The sequence below is a fragment of the Podarcis filfolensis genome, assembly GCF_964270895.1.
Source record: "Podarcis filfolensis genome assembly, chromosome: 12".
Taxonomy (NCBI): Eukaryota; Metazoa; Chordata; class Lepidosauria; order Squamata; family Lacertidae; genus Podarcis; species Podarcis filfolensis.
This window is the reverse complement of record NC_139614.1, coordinates 29,924,671-29,941,076: the sequence shown is the minus strand read 5'-3', so window position 1 is coordinate 29,941,076 and position 16,406 is coordinate 29,924,671. Positions and strand designations below refer to the sequence as shown.

General features: G+C 39.3%; 1 protein-coding gene across 8 annotated transcripts in view; it reads left to right on the top strand.

Moving 5' to 3' along the window:
• The window catches only part of UMAD1 (UBAP1-MVB12-associated (UMA) domain containing 1), a 40,599-nt gene extending 24,847 nt beyond the window's left edge, over nt 1-15,752 (top strand). For 4 of the 8 annotated variants that reach the window (XR_014540347.1, XR_014540348.1, XR_014540349.1 and 1 more), the window contains exons 5-6: nt 13,279-14,380; nt 14,853-15,752. Coding sequence is in view for 4 of the 8 variants with exons in the window: in XM_083578961.1 (XP_083435087.1) it covers nt 13,279-13,524 (246 nt within the window). In the remaining 4 variants the exon portion in view is untranslated. Of the gene's footprint in view, nt 1-13,278 lie in introns of all 8 variants that reach the window. The other 4 variants (XM_083578961.1, XM_083578959.1, XM_083578960.1 and 1 more) reach the window with 1 other exon arrangement.
• The last annotated feature ends 654 nt before the right edge of the window (nt 15,753-16,406 follow it).

Sequence of the window (16,406 nt, the reverse complement as noted above, 5' to 3'; positions counted from 1 at the left end):
CAAACCTATCCATTCTTAAGGAAATCAGCCCTGAGTGCTCACTGGAAGGACAGATTGTGAAGCTGAGGCGCCAATACTTTGGCCACCTCATGAGAAGAGAAGACTCCCTGGAAAAGACCCTGATGTTGGGAAAGATGGAGGGCACAAGGAGAAGGGGATGACAGAGGACGAGAAGGTTGGACAGCGTTCTCGAAGCTACCAGCATGAATTTGACCAAACTGCGGGAGGCAGTGGAAGACAGAAGTGCCTGGCGTGCTCTGGTCCATGGGGTCACGAAGAGTCGGACACGACTAAACGACTAAACAACAACAGAACCTACTATGCTTCCAAAACTCTCTCCAGATAGGCTTTTCTGACACCTGCTCTGATGTCTTTTAAGTTTTTTTAAAAAATGATTTGTGTTTAATATATGCTGAAATGTGTTCTATGTTTATATTTACCATTTAAATTGTTTTGGGTTGGAGGCAACCCATTGTTAAAGCAACTTAAAACTAAAACAACTTGCATAATAGAATGACTTCATTGGATACAACCCTGTGTCTTTAAATTTCTTACTTTGTTGATTTAATAATGTAAGCTATCCCCAGAGTAGAAACACTCATGGATGGGAGATGAATGGTTTAAATAAACAAACAAGTCATCTATATACTAATACTGATTCAAATCTTCCCATGCTTTTGTAACCAAAACCTCATTATAGATACTTATGAGAGATATCAGAAATTTATAGCAGAAATTACCTATGGCTGGGAGAGGTGGAAACAGCCCCATAATAATTTGGTGGCACCGGCTGCTGCTGCATTTACCAGGGGCCAGGATCTTACCACGGGGGGCGGACAGGGAAAATTGAAAGGCCGGTGAGAGAGATGGAAGAGTACTGGTCAGACCTAGACCTGCATAGCTTCAATAATAATATTAATAATAATTATTATTTATATCCCACCCTCCCCAGCCGAAGCCAGGCTCAGGGTGGCTAACAACAATAAAATAGTGCAACATTCTAAAAACATTTCATTATAAAAATTAAATTAAAATCAGCAAGGTGATGGGCTCCTGTGCTTTCAGACCATATGTGTGTGTGTTTTGTAGAAAGGACCATCTCATTGTTTGGCTAGGTCACTTCCTGTTTCACCCTGAGAAACTATTTGCAAATGTCCCCAGAGATGGAAGAAAGAAAGAGCTGCCCATGGACACCCATGGAGAATTTAATTGGACATGAGTTTATACAACCCCCCATCCAACCCGCCCCCCTCAAAAATGAAGTGGGGAAACCCAAATGGAGCAAAAAAACTCATCAGTTAGAAAGAACTGAGCATGCCCAGTGGGCATGAAATGCCTAATGACTGTTGCCAGGGAAACCTTGGGGGAGGGGATTTAAAGGGAATCTGGAATTCCAAGCAGGGAGTGATGTACACTGCAACATTTTGTTGCAGTTCCCTCTGAAAAATAAATAAAAAACAAAATAAATAATTACCTACATAAGATGTACCCTAAGGAAGTGTTCCAAAAATATGGCAAACTGTGTTGTCCATCACACTTCAGAAAGTTTTTACAAAAGATTAATTGCTTACATAAGGTTCGCCGAGTAATAAGGAGTCCTTATTTTAGACCTAGTTTGCACGGTAGGGAGGAATTAGGGAACATGGACAGAATAGGTACCTAGGGAGAAAGTGATAAAGAAATGTTTGACATCATGTTTCTAAGAAAAGAATGGTACTGAAAATAGTAGACAAAAGATAATGGCCTTAATTTTCAGTAAAGTACCATTAGGTAGTAAGAAAAAAAACAAGAGAAAAAACTGTGAAATAGTTTTCAAATTAAGATGGAGTCAGAAAAGCTGTTCATTTCTGAAAGTTATTTTGGGAAATGCCAATGCTAACACAATACTGTGTACTCGGACAAATTAAACAAACTAGGAAAATTAGAAGGAACAAATATTTCATTGCTGATGAGAAGAATTCAGGAACCTCATTGGCATTAGAAGCATGGAAGAATGATTCTTTGTATAAAATATGTTTTCAAGCATAGTAAAAGTGAGAAAGACAAATGCCTCAAGTGAATTATAGGTGATTGGGGATAGCAGGAACTACAGGCAAAAAAGCTGATCTGTCTGTGAACCCCATCACAAGACTGCTGCTACCCATACTCTTGCCGCTGTTTTCCCCCCACTGTACCTATTTAAATGGCACAAGGAGTGACAGCTGTCGCCACCTTGTTACCTGCTACCAATTTATTTTTGATTTGGGGAGCTTAGGGGAAAATATTGAAATATGAAATGCAGCAATGAATGAGGGAAGTCTAGTTGATCACTGCAGTCCTTTCTGAAAACAGCTTTTGGTATATCATTTGCCCTCTTTGCTAGTGCTTTTGAGATTATTCGCAGGGAAGTGAATCGGTGAAAAATATAATACTGCGACTGGTCATGCACATCACTTTTTCATGTTTGAATATGGTAGATCCCTGAATTTGTTCTCAAGGGACCAAAAGAATAAGGCTATGTCTGAAGACTGTGTGTAGTCTTTATTGTGCAATCACACTATGTATATACCAAAACTGCTTTGGGTAGCATTTTTCTTATCCTAAGAATCCTGATTGTCTGTGTGGCTTGTTTTGAAGATGCTTCAAGCCTTATAGTAGAGGCAGAATGGTAGGATTCCAGGAGCAAGTAATTGACTGCTTTCATGCTTTGGCTCTGCAGCGTGTTTTTGAACTACAGCTTCCATGAGCCCCAGCAAACATGACCAATGGCCAGGGATGATGGGAGTTGTAGCTCACCAATAACTGGAGGACCGAAGATTCCCCACACCTGCCTTACAAGGACAGAAAAAAATGTGAGGAAAATTTGCAAGGAGAAAAATGCAAAATGGTGCCACGAAGCAGTAATTTTAACATGCATTGCCTCACAGAAATCCTAGGAAGATGTAATTGGTGTTCACATAGAAATATTTAAGATCAAACTATCTGTTTTTGTCAACTTAAAACATTTATTGATACCACTTTTATTGTTTATTTCTATCATTTTATGGGTTGCTGTTAGAGATGTAATGTCATGGAGGGGGAAACAATTTTTTTTTTACAGCTCTCCCCCATTTTTATGTTTTCTAAGTCTTCACATCTCTAGTTGCTGTGTATAGGCAAGCTTCTAAACAGGCTGAATAAAATGAAACAAATAGATCACTTTTCCTGGGAAGTTTGCAGACATTGACTGATGTTTGAACCTTTATTTCCATGCCTGTGCATTACAAAGAACAAACTGTAAAGTTGATAGATGTTTGTGTTCTAAGCTATGCATTGAAATGGAGACAGAAATGCTTGTGTGGTTATGAATAAACAAGAAGGGCATAGCTACTAGTGAGTCATATTTCATGTATTTGCATGTCAAAAAGTTCTTTGGAAAACATTGCACAAGGATATGCAGCAAACACTTCCAACTTTCCCCCCAATAATAAATATATGAAGGTTTGCTTCATATGAAGGAACCTATCTTATGTAATCACAATTGTATTAAATATATTGTGTATCCCCAAGAAATGTTCTCTTTTTGTATATGCCTTCCTTGAACACAAGTGTTTCAAATTCCGCCTTGGACTTCAACTCTGTTCTGCTGCTTTTAGGCAGTGCTGACATTTATGAGCAGTGAAACCTTGGTCACAGTAATTTTCCTGGGTTTGGGGGCATCCATGGTGCTGGTATTGCTCATCTAAAAGGGGTGACAGTGGGCAAGGTCTTCTGAGTTGTAATTTCCAGTAATGGAGCAAAGTTGACTTTTCAGTAATGTGCTGCTGAAAGCAGTTTGCTGAACCAGAACTAAGACTTCCTAGAGGAGAGTGGCAAGAAGGTTAAACAAGAAACTATACAATTCTACAATTAGCTCACTGTCAGAGTTGTATGGCTTATTAGAGATGATGGCCTTTGTCATTTGGATCCATTCTCCTTGCTTAACAAAAAAATAATTTTAATTAAATTATATTGCAAAAAAGGCTCAGGTTAAAAAAGGAAAACATTCCTGTCTGCAGAGGCAATATACATAGTTTATTTCCTTTTAACATTAGCCTCTTTTGAAATTAACCTTTGAAGATGATGGGAGAGGAATGAGAAATCCATCTGTTCTCCTAATGCTGATCTTTGCTCTTAAATCATGAGACTGTCAACTCTTTATGATCACTAATATGGTTATTGTAGGTTGACAAATGTACTGCATTAGGGTGATTGTATGCCAAGGTGGTTTTTAGGACTGGGAGACTCAAGTTCCAAGCCCCAGTCAGTCATCAGGTTTGCTGGGTTGCCTTGGTCAACTTGCTGGATTATAGTTTAACTTTGTTTCACATAATTGCTGTAAAGATTGTCAATGACTTTGTGCATGGAAAACTACCATAGGAATTTTCATTAACAATAATTTATGTTGATGATTTTCCAAACGCTACTTGACTGAATTGTTTGGCCTTGAATCTCTGGCTGATACTCTTGACTCCCCACCCCCTCCTGCTTCATTTACTGCTCACCTATGTGCAGTCCTCATAGTCTTGCCATTTCCTCCATTTGTTCTTTGCTATCATAGTCCTTGTCTAAATGTCTTTTGGTTGCTCCAATCTTATTTTCAAAATACAGAGTTCTGCCCTTAAGAATGAATACTGAGTTGCAGTGCCAGAGTCCACAGCTATCATTTCACCTATCCCCCTTTAATTCTTTCTTTGACTCATTAAGAAAATTAAGAGAATTGTTGTTGCTTTGTTTTGTTTCGCAGCAACCAACAGCATAGTATGCAATACCTGTAACAATAAATAAAACCTCATCTGATTCTGACAGATGGCATGATCATGAATTAGGATTTATAAAGCTTATCAAACATCTGTGTTTGAGTGCCCTGGGGAATAGACTGGTGCAAGAAACAAAGAAGGTAGTTGTAGAAATAACTGCTGTGGTTTGTATTTGTCTACTGTCACCTTGTAAAAGTAACTTATGCTTGCTTCTTTGACATTGCATTTTGCACTGATGGCCAGATGTGCTTTTCTTCAACAGATGCCAAATGTATTGGTGCTTCCTGTCAGTTATTTATAAAAAAGCATCCAAATATTGTTTTGTGAATTCACATATTTGCCCTCCAACCTTATTTTTCATTGCCCTGATTCTTCACTGTATTCTTCTCCTGCTTTATTGGGTGACTTATACTTCTAGTGGTCAAAATAAATCTTCCAGGGTCTACTTAATCCCTGCTTTCCAAAAGTCAACATCATACTTGCTTTCTTTTTCATTTAGATGGGCCTGGATAAACTTCAGCAGCTAGAAAACTGCAATCTAACAGCAACCACTTTACGCTGGTAATCTTCAAAATATATAACTTGTGCAGTAAAGCATCTCTTTGAATGGGAGTATTGTCTTCCTTTTCCCCCAGTGTGAGAGACAATTCTAGCATTGGCTGGGTCATCAAATATGTTACCCAGTACTATACCAGCAAAGAAATTAACAAGTGGTCAGTTTATTGTCTTGCTATTTGATCTTCAAAACAGACACTTGGCTTTAGTCTTGTAGTTTCAGGTTTACTGTTCAAAAGGAACCAGTGATCATTATAGGCAAGTGGGCAAATGCTGTCTTTTATTGACCCTTGTTTGTGCTTTATAGTTCATATGAAAGACACAAGCTTCACATCTCCTCTGCTTGGGAGCTGGCTTTGGTCCAAAGCTATTTGGGGAAACCAGAAGGTGTGGCTCAACTTGTAGTGTGTGCATCTCAGAGTACACTTGCATACTCGGTTTGACACAAAGAGCCAAAGGTTTGATGTCAGCTTGTTTCTGAAGAGGCAGTGGGTTGGGACTGGAAACATGCAGATATTTTTTTAACACACTCCCACCAACAAAATGTGTGCTAAGGCAGAAAGAAAGTTACATAAATCATGCAACTTTAGCAAATTTGCCTGTGTGCAAATTTTGCATTATCTTCTACTTGTAGAAAGAGCTCAGCCCATTAGAAATCCTGCTGAACTCCCTCTGGGGTTTCAACGGTTGCCCATGCACTTTGAAGGCTAACTTCACAGTTGTAAGTCCTGCAAATTTGCTTTTAAAATATTGAAAGCTGAGATTCTCAAGATGTTGGATTCTGTGATCAGTACCAGACTTTGGTGTGTCTGTGTTGTGGCACAGCACAGAAGAATTACATACACACATGTATATGTCCTGCATACTAAGCTCTTCAGAAAGATGCACCAGGCTGGTCAAGGCAGACAGAGGAGAATGGAAAGCCTTCTGCATCTTTGAACTGGATGATTGGTTCATGAGGTCGAGCAGAGCTGAAAGGAATCTTGGCAACAGCTGTAGTACAGCAATGTTAAAAGATCCAGAGAGTGCAGAAAAAGTTGCTATCATTTATAATCAATCCCTGATGCTTGCTCTTTTGCCCTTTCTCGTAATAATTAAGCTGATGCAAAGGAATTATTGAGCATGCACTCTTCCTCCAGCACTTTGTATTTCTATCATCACAATGTCTTTCCATTTTTGCAACACACCTTGCAAATATTTGGTAACAGGATGATAGCTTCAGTTTGATTTTTCCAGTTCCTAAATAGAACTGAGCAGTGATAGTTTGGGAGCAGAAGTCATGCCAAAGCTGAATGAGCTGTTCTTTGCTACAATTCAGAGAAATTGCTACTGAAGAGGATCCTGTTTATATAAAAATGCAGGAAGTCTCTACCAGAACTCTTTAAAAGAGATTAGAAGGGCAATTCAGAGTTGTACAATAGATGTAGATGAGTTCTTATATATGCTTTTGTCTTGAGATAACTTAGAGAGAGGTTTCATGACCACCCTCAAGTATGTTCTTTAGTGTCATGTTCCTATAAGCTTCATTTTACAAACCCTGTTAAGACATTTGTGCAAAATCTGAAAATGAGGAACAGCCAAAAACCAGTACCTTTTCATAGTAGTGGCTTCTCACCTCAGCTGTTTAATGAGTTGTTCTGAAGAATACTCATGTATTTAGCCTGAAATTTCTCAGGCAATTTAGGATTTGCAGCCTTTGTGTCTGATTTGAGAAAATAAAGGAAAACTACTACAGACCAGTGCAGAATTTCTCCCTCAGCCTGGCACTGATGTCCCTCTATACTCTATAGGAACACCTTGTACATCCCCACAGGATGCTGACTGTACTTCATAATTCCCAAAAGAACAGCCATTCTCATGATTCATCTCAATTCAAATTAAATCTTCTCAAGGACATCCACATTTTATTTTTAACTGTTCCTTCTCTTCTTTCAAAAAGGAACAGCTATAAAAATTGCTCCTCCTTGTTAGTCAGTCAGTAAGAGGCAGGTGTGTGGTAGAATATATGGTAAAGTGGTCATCTTTATCCACCCAGAAGTAGGACAAGCCTATCAATGACTGCAAGTGGTTCAGGCTGTCAGTGGCTACTTCTGGGTTCGACAATAGGATGAGGCTATTGTAGGCTTCCAAGGACAATCTGGTTGGCTGCCGTGGAAACAAGATGCTGTACTTAACCCAAGTAGATCCATGCATGCTGCTAACCTTGTTCACATTAACCTCATACATTCACTGCATGGGGGGGGGGGAGCAAGGTCATTCTAGCAAGCTCTGAAATCTCTCTGTGATTTCAGCTGAAGACATGTGTGTGACTTGGTTTGTGCATAATGGTAAGCTGAACTATGGCTTACCATGATTGAGCAAAGCGTGCTGATTTGGCTTCCTCTCCTGGTTTGCTTGGATAGAAAGAAACCATAAGCGTTGGTTTGCATGTGATACTAAATCAGTGCTCTGGTTCATTTACTCTCAGGAGACAAGGAAGGTACCAACATGCTTGCTCATTGTAAGCCATCATGCAGCTTATTGTGACATGTGAACCAGACCAGGGTATGTTAGATGAACAGAGATTTATACTAAGGACTATTGAGGCTAGGGCCAGGATTGTGTGTGTTATGGCACAGTGCATTATTTCCCTCCGTGATTGGCTGACATTATGCGACTTCCTGATTGGCTAGGGAGAGATACTCCTTTTGCCCTGGCTTTGTCAGCAAAGTTATATTTCCTAGCTGCTGATCAAGGTCTGCCTTCAGCTCTTGAAACTGATTGCAGGATTCATGAGTTTGGGGAACATTCACGGCAGTCTAGTTCAGAGTACAGTCACCCACCGCACCAGCCCTGTTCCAGTGGGCTTCATTGACTGGAAAGGATTTGAACCTGGGTTTTCCATCTAAACCAGGGGCCAGCAAACTTTTTCAGCAGGGGGCTGCTCCACTGTTCCTCAGACCTTGTGGGGGGCTGGACTATATTTTTGGGGGGGGGGGGAATGAACGAATTCCTATGCCCCACAAATAACCCAGAGATGTGTTTTAAATAAAAGCACACATTCTCCTCATGTAAAAACACGCTGATTCCCAGACCATCCGTGGGCCGGATTTAGAAGGCGATTGGGCCAGATCCGGCCCCTGGGCCTTAGTTTGCCCACCCATGATCTAAACCCTCTGCTGTAGCTGCTTTGTTCTGCTGACTGCCCTTTCCAAATATAATTTGTTAAAACTCAGAAATAATGGAGTCTTGGCTGATGTGTCCTGTGTTATTAACATTTGCCACTGAAGTTCTGTCTGCAAGCTCAAGCTTTCCATTGTAGGATATTGTACTATTACTCATCTCTTTGAATTGTGAACATCTCTTTGAATTGTGAACATACAGCATTTAGATAATGGGTGAACATTGCTGAACAAGAAAAGCACCTGTTTTTGTAAATAAATGTTTACCGTCAGCTGTCATTGCAGCCTATATATGGTCCCTGAATTTCTAATGTAAAATGTTAAAGACGCTCTTCAAAATTATTTGAATTGACAGTCCACTTTACTTGGAAATTGTGATGATGGTATACCTGACAGCATTTTGTGTAGCCAACTGTTGAAGAATATGTTTTGAATGCCCCACACTTTGCAATGGGACAAGCTGGGTAAAGGTGAATGTTATGCAGAATCAGCATGTCTAAGGTAGAATAACAAATCCTCCAAACACACTGCTGTAAATTACTGTATGTGCTGGAAAGAGACAAGCATGGAAGCTTAAGCCATTTTTATAACCTTCACTTTGTGCAGCACTGTTTTGTTGTGATATGCGTGTTGAAACCAGCTTGGCAAGTTAACAGGATTGATAAGGTGCTGTCCCATGCTTCCATACTTAGTACTGTTAGAGTTGGCATAACATCTTGGGATTGACAGATACCGCCCTTGCTCTTGTCACCAATGTTGTTTGTCCGAAGCTAGGCATGGAAAAGCTTAGTTAATTGCTATGGTTGAGAAGTAAAGGTTAACCTAACTTGATAAGATCTTATATACAAAACAATACCTTTTTAGTCAGCCTAGTACTGATGTGTAGGTGCCACACTTTGTTTAAAAAGAAATCTGGTTTTAAACTATCCAGTTATAACACATTTTGTCCATTGTTTTTTTTAATGTGTGTAATTCAGTACCCCCGTGGCAAACTTAATTGGCCAGGATTTGGAAGCCTGCTTAAGTGCTTTGTTGTTCTTGTTTCTTCTTTAAACATTGGTAGAGTTCATTGTAGATTGCAGTTTACCTGGATCTTTATGACGTATTTGGAGGAGTAGGGTTTGCAGCAGGGCTTCTTTTTTCAACTGGAACTCACCGGAACTGAGTTCCAGCACCTCCCAGGTGGGTGCCATTGCCATTATAAGAGAACAAGGGAGGCGTCCATGGTGAGTTCTGGAACCTCTTTTTCTAGAAAGATAGCAGTGGCTTTCAGACAGCTGCAATGGGTGCAGAACTCTCCAGAAAGATCCAAGCTTCCTAGATATCTCTAGGATGGGGAACCTCAGGCTGGGAGCAAAATGTGGCTTCCAGGACACTCATATCAGGCCCTTGGGACTTTTCCTAGGCCACTCCCAAACTTTTCTTGCTCGGCAACCCTCTTTGAATGGTTTTGCCTGGCTGGCATGTGTGCTTGAGCTGTCAAAATGCTTTTTGCTTACCTGGATGGCACAGGGAGGTGTGTGTGTGTGTGTAATGACATTAATTGCTCCACTCATTTTTGCCTTTGGCCCATCCCAATGCCAGCATGAAGTCCCCTAAGGTTATCCACATAACCTTTTCAGACTTGTTAACTTCTTTGAGAGTTAAATACATGAAACAGTGTGCTAGGTAGTAGTTTCTAAATGATACATGCATCCAGTTGTGTCCCTTTATTCACAGAAGGCTCCCTGATCTGGCAGAGACTTCCCTGAGGGGAAAGAGGGGAAATGATTTTTGCTTGTTCCCCTCTTCCTTCCGTAGTCCCCTCTTGCTTCCACCACCCCACAGTCTGCTCCTGACAGCTGGGGTGGTGTGGGCTTCAGGAAAGAAGGAGAACTTGTGGAAATCACCCCCCTTTCTATTCACAGAAAAATCTGCTAGCTCAAAGAGCCTTCTATCTTTGGAGGAGCGTGATTGGATACAACCCATGGTTTTAAATCTCGTTGGGGCAGTTAACACAGCTTCTTTGCCCTACATAAGAATCCACACATGTTTACCATGCAATATGCATTAAAAATATACTTTTTAATGGAATTGTATACCTAAAATCCTTTATTTATATGGAACTTCCTACACAATATTTCTTTTAGAATATATTTGATTGAGCATTCATAACTGTTCAAATTTAAATAGAATGATGTAATCTGAAGAGAGATAAACTAAAAGACCAAATAGAAGTATCATTAACTTCACAAAGTCTCCATATCTCTCTTATTATTTGTTTGTTTGTTGTTTATTTATCATTTGAAGCTGTTAAATTTTCAACTACAGAACTCCTGAAATTTTTATTGCCCATCTCTTAAGAGCCATTTTTCTGCTATACTGTTTTATTTCATGGCATGGTTTCTGCAGGTTACTCTCATAGGGAAAACATAGCATAATATGGGAAGAAGATATATTTGGTGATGTACTTTTGATTGCACATGACAGCTCATGTGCTTATTAAGAGATGGGGAAAAGCAATATGCTTCTTCCTAGAATGTGCAAGGTTTGCACAGACTGAAGCGGAAACAGTTAATTAGAGCCATCTGATGTTTGAAAACCAAGGAAGCAGGTCAATGGGTTTTGAGACCCTCCCCCCTCTCCTACTTTCCAATGAGCTTTGCTTCTTGATGGTTTTATAAAGCAAACTCTTGCAAGGAGGAAAAGAAGTTCACGCAACTGGGTTGTTGCTGTTGCCTTACCATTTCCTCATATTGCAGCAATGCAGTTGAGAGAATGAAGAGGGATTTGTTACTAAAAAGGAGAGAAGCACTTTTCCTTTAATAGGATGATTTAAAAAGATGTCAGAAAAGGACCAAATTCGAAAGCAAAACAGAAGGAAATTGAGATATGGAAAAAATGAGTGCCTTACAATGCAGAATTGGTAGTGGAGGTGTATATACAATTCTAGGTCATGGCAATTTCAGGCTTCTGAATCTTATAGTTAATGCATTTTACATCACATTCAGGCTAGATTGCATATGTGTAGGGTAGAGTGTTTATTTATGTCTCTCCATAGTGGATGGTCCTAGGATGGGCCTCATTCACTACAAAATACAACTAAGCACAGTAAAATGACATTAAAATGGTTATAAATTCATAAAACCCAGCACATTGATACATTTAAATACTGCTCCATAGCGTTTATGAAACACAGTCTTTGATGCTTTCATGATGCTACTGAGTGATTAAGGGGAAAAGATTCGGCCCTGCTACCCTTTTCACAGACATGGCCAGCCTGATAGTGGTGGTCTACCAAACAAGGCCCCTCAGAAAACCTAATGGATTGAGAAGATGCACATAGAAGCAGATGTTTTCCCCTACTTAAGTTTAGCTTGCATTTTCTTCTGTCTGAGATGTAAGAGCACAGTGCCTTAACTTGGTAACCATAGAATTTTCTGGTAAGTTCATTTCCTGCTTTTATAAAAGAGTTGGGTTTCTCAAACGCCATGGCTTTCAGAGATATTAGCTGTGGTTCTTGAATACATTGCCCACAACACTGAAATGTTAATCCTTGTTTAGTCAAATGAACTAGGTGTGGAACCCAACACCAGAAGAGGAGAAGCAGGGTGCCTGTAAAAGCAAGATGGAATGAAACAATACATTGCAAATTGTCATAATTAGGGTGTTTAGCCATTTGAAAACAAGAGCTTAACCTCTCTTTTGTCTGCTAAAGATTCAGAACAGCATTTTTGTAAATCATTCATTACTGCTTGCAGCGCTGCTGTATAAAAGAATAACTTCTATTGTTGTCAGCATGGCATTTCTTCCAAATCCATTTCATTCCACTTGTAAGGAAAAGGAATGAATGGGACAGGACAACATATGAAGTTACCTTCCTTTCTCCAGCTTTTTTTTCAAATGAGTGCAGTTAACTTTAAACATATTTCCCCTCACATGCTATATTAATATGGGTCATTATTTGAAGTCCTACATTTGTGCAACAATTAAGCTGCAAGCAGGTGTTCCCTGGGGTGTAGTTTTAGCAAACAAAACAAGACTCTAGGGATTTTATTTCTCTCTTATGCCGTTAAACAAGGACATCATGCCTGACAGCATGTTTTCTCTTACAGGGGAAAGTAGACCGGTGCTCTGATCCAGCATGCACAGTTGCTCTTATTGTTCAGGGAAAACTACTAACAACAGAGGCCTTGTGACCTTTCCTCCTTCAGGCCACTTTCCCCCTGCTTATTAATCACAATAGCAATAAATGCACTGTCTGGGGAAAGCATCAGATTATCCAGCTGCAAAATGTTAATGTTTTTTGCTCTTGAGAAACGCAGGACAATCTTGCGTGTAGGCAACGTACACCAAAGAGAAACAAACACACACATTTATAGTCTAGTAAGCTGCTTGTGTGGAAAGGCCCCTGTAATCTGATTTAAGAGTTGCTGATACAGGATTGAGTCATGTAAATGAATACTGGAACCTCTAGAATAACGCTTGTCTCTTTAGATCACTATCTGGTTAAAGTAATGGCTTTGTGCAGCTGCGTTTTTAAAGAGAGATGTTCATTTAACAGCAGTGCCGAAGTAGACACTGTGTTACCATCCTCGCACACAAATGTTCCCTGTCTTCCCAGAGCACAAAATTCACAGGAGGCACTTCGTTTGTCACCTGCGATTACGGCTTTGGCTTCGCTTGGGGCCACATCATGGCATGAATTGACTGTTTCAATTTTATTCAAGCCAGTTCACAACGACGCCGCGCAAGAAGGCCACTGTGAACAAGTGCAGCATTCATAATATCCATTTTCTCTCTTTTTCTCTCTTCTGTTTCCTTAGACAAATTCAGAGAATCAACCAAAGTTGCCTGAGATGGGGACAGAGAAAAATCAGAACGTGGAAAGCCAACCTTCTATGCTGGAACTTCTCAGTGATGTACCTTTCACGCTTGCACCACATGTCCTGGCAGCGCAAGACGCATGCAATGACTTTGCCAGACCGTTGCTCTCCTATGATGTCAATGACAACCTAACAAGATTTTGGTACGATTTTACGCTTGAAAATTCTGTGCTGTGCGAATCGTAGTTGTTGAATCAAATGTACCTTGATCACTTGATGTAAAATACCGAGGCGTTGTGTGCTACGTAGCTCAACTACTTTGTGACACAATCTGAGTCATTGTCTGGTTAAGCATTGACATTTTCCATCCACTGTGATGTCCCTTACAGAGTTTGAAAGTACCTGTGCCAAACCTGGCAATTCCATTATAATCTTCAGCTTGAACTCCTTGAGCAGAGTTCCTTTTAATTCCAGATAAGCTATCTAGGTGTTGACATTAGTTCAGGGCTTGCCTTTTCAAAGGAAGACATTGCATATTACAAGAGCACTTTGATTTAATAAACGGGTAAGAAGTACATGATAGTGAATAAACTGGCTCATTTTGGGAGAACAGCCTTTAAGTTCTCTAACATTAGGCACAACTTTGTAGAAACGTTGAACAGTGCCAGATTCTATTTTACCCCTTTTATGAAATACAGAATTGTCTGCATCCACAGCTCAGAATGGGCTGCTGGTGTAGTTTTGGGGGTTTTCATACTATATTTCCTTGGGACTCAGCAGTTTTTCATTTGCTGCTTGTTTTCATCAGCACATATGTTTCTGGTTTATATCTTGATCAGCTTTTCCATTGCAAACCTCTGTACCCACTAGAGAGTGAAATCTGGGTATGTGTTTATGCATACACACACACACACACACAAAAGTTTACCACTGATCCTATAATTTATATGGGTCAAATGTAAAATTGATGGGTTGGAGTATTGGAAAAGATCAAATAGTTACACGTTTAACTATATGAGGTATCCTCTGACCCACATATTCAGTTCACAGGTCTTATTCCTACTAAAGTTTAGCTGAACTTCCCTGTGCTCACTATTGTAGTGTATATGAATAATTATTGTGTGCAAGGTTCATTTATTTTCTTTTTACCAGGGATTGAGTGGAAGAGGATACATTTGTTCTGTGCCAAAAGCAAGTATTTCAAAAGGAATGTGCAACATGGTTATTTAAAAACATGATACACATTTTTAAAATTAATATTCTGTGACTGCCTTCCCCAACCTAGTACCACCCAGGTGGTTTTGACTATGATTCCTATCAGCCCTGACTTTCAGCCATGCTGTCTGGAGGTTATCAGGCTGGGGAAAGTTCCTCTGTGGGATGCATCTTCTAGATTACATTAGATACACTTAATTCCCATCAAAATCACTGGGATGCTAGTCATGCCTTAGGTTCCATTTATGTTAGGGGAACTTATTCTGGATCCACTGCTTTGCGTCTGTGTTACACTAACAAATGTTAAATGTTTCCTTAGTGTCTATGTGTTTTTTTCTTGAGAAAACTATGTTATAAAGTTTGACAGATCTAGGTGTGCCGTATATTTGTATGTGTGCAATAAAAGCTAATTAAATGTGATACTCCTTTTGAAACTGGAAAATAGTGTCCTTGCATGTTCAGTTCTGTGGCCGTGTTTAATCAGATGTCACAGAAGGGACCAGACATTGTTTTTAATGAATTAGAGATTTATTTAATGGTAAATGAGAGATGACTTTCTATTAATTAACTTGAGTGATAGCTTAGAAAATCTAATTTGCACTAAATTCTGTATGATGTTGCATGCATATCAGCAGAAGAACTAGATTGTGATCATATTCTAGGATATGAATAATTATTTCTAGAGGAAGGAATAAACAGTTTAAATGAGGCTGTTAGAATTTATGTCTCTTGCAAATTTGATGGCAAGGGGGTCTCAATCCCTGATCATCTAGGTTGTATGTTGTACTGTTCGTTTTTGTTCTTTATTTTACATTAGCCATTATATTTTGACTAGTCCAAAAGCAATATTGCCACTACTGTTGTCCCGTTTTACTCTGTTAAAAACCACTTTGCAGTATAATCTAAAATATACTTAAAAATAGATGTAACGTCCAGTACAAAACATAAGCTAGTATTTCAAAATGCTTTGCATTAAATAAAAGGCAGGCAGCAGGACATACTTTTATATTCAGCATTTCTTTTTTATTGTATGATTATTTTATGATTCCTGTAATAATTTACATCGAAGTAAGTTTCACAGTATATATTTTTATTGGGGCTCCATTTAAAACACACAAAAGTGTTACAATGAAGGTATTTGTGTTAATATTTTGATTGTCTTTTTTTATTGTGTTGCTTGTTGTGAGCTACACTGGAGTGTATTTCTTTGTTGGGGCAGGTATTAATAAAATGAAATAAACCTATACTATTAAACTGTCCCTGCAGCAGATCTTTATTGGGCTAATGAGTTCCAATTATTAACAATTGGGTACTGGAGTGTTGTGACATATTGGAGGTGTTCTGTAGCAGAGTGACAAGTGGGAGGGGCTTTGGGGCAGCTATTCTGCAACTGACAATTCCTCTGCAATGTAAATTATTTCTACATTTACATTTGTTTAGAGGAGCCTGTGAGATTGGTAAATCTCAGCTAAATGACACTATGGTGAGTACAGTCATACCTTGGTTGTCAAACGCCTTGGTACGCATACGTTTCGGCTCCCAAACGATCAAAACCCGAAAGTGAGTGTTCTGGTTTTTGAACTTTTTTTGGAAGCTGAGCATTCGATGTGGCTTCCGCTATTGTTTCACATTTAGGAAGTCGAACAGACTTCTGGAACGTATTCTGTTCGAAAACCAAGGTACGACTGTCTCTTATTTTATTTTGGCAATAGGTGATGCCCTTGCTCTGACATAAACATTACAAATCACTTTATTTCCCTTGAAAAAGAATCTTCTTATAGATTTTTGGAAAGGATTTTAAAACATAATCTTAACACAAGAAATAAGCTATTCATAGCTCAAGATAAACCTATGAAATGGTCGATTATGATTTTCCATACAAACCACAATCTGCAGAAAGGATTGTTCATAGC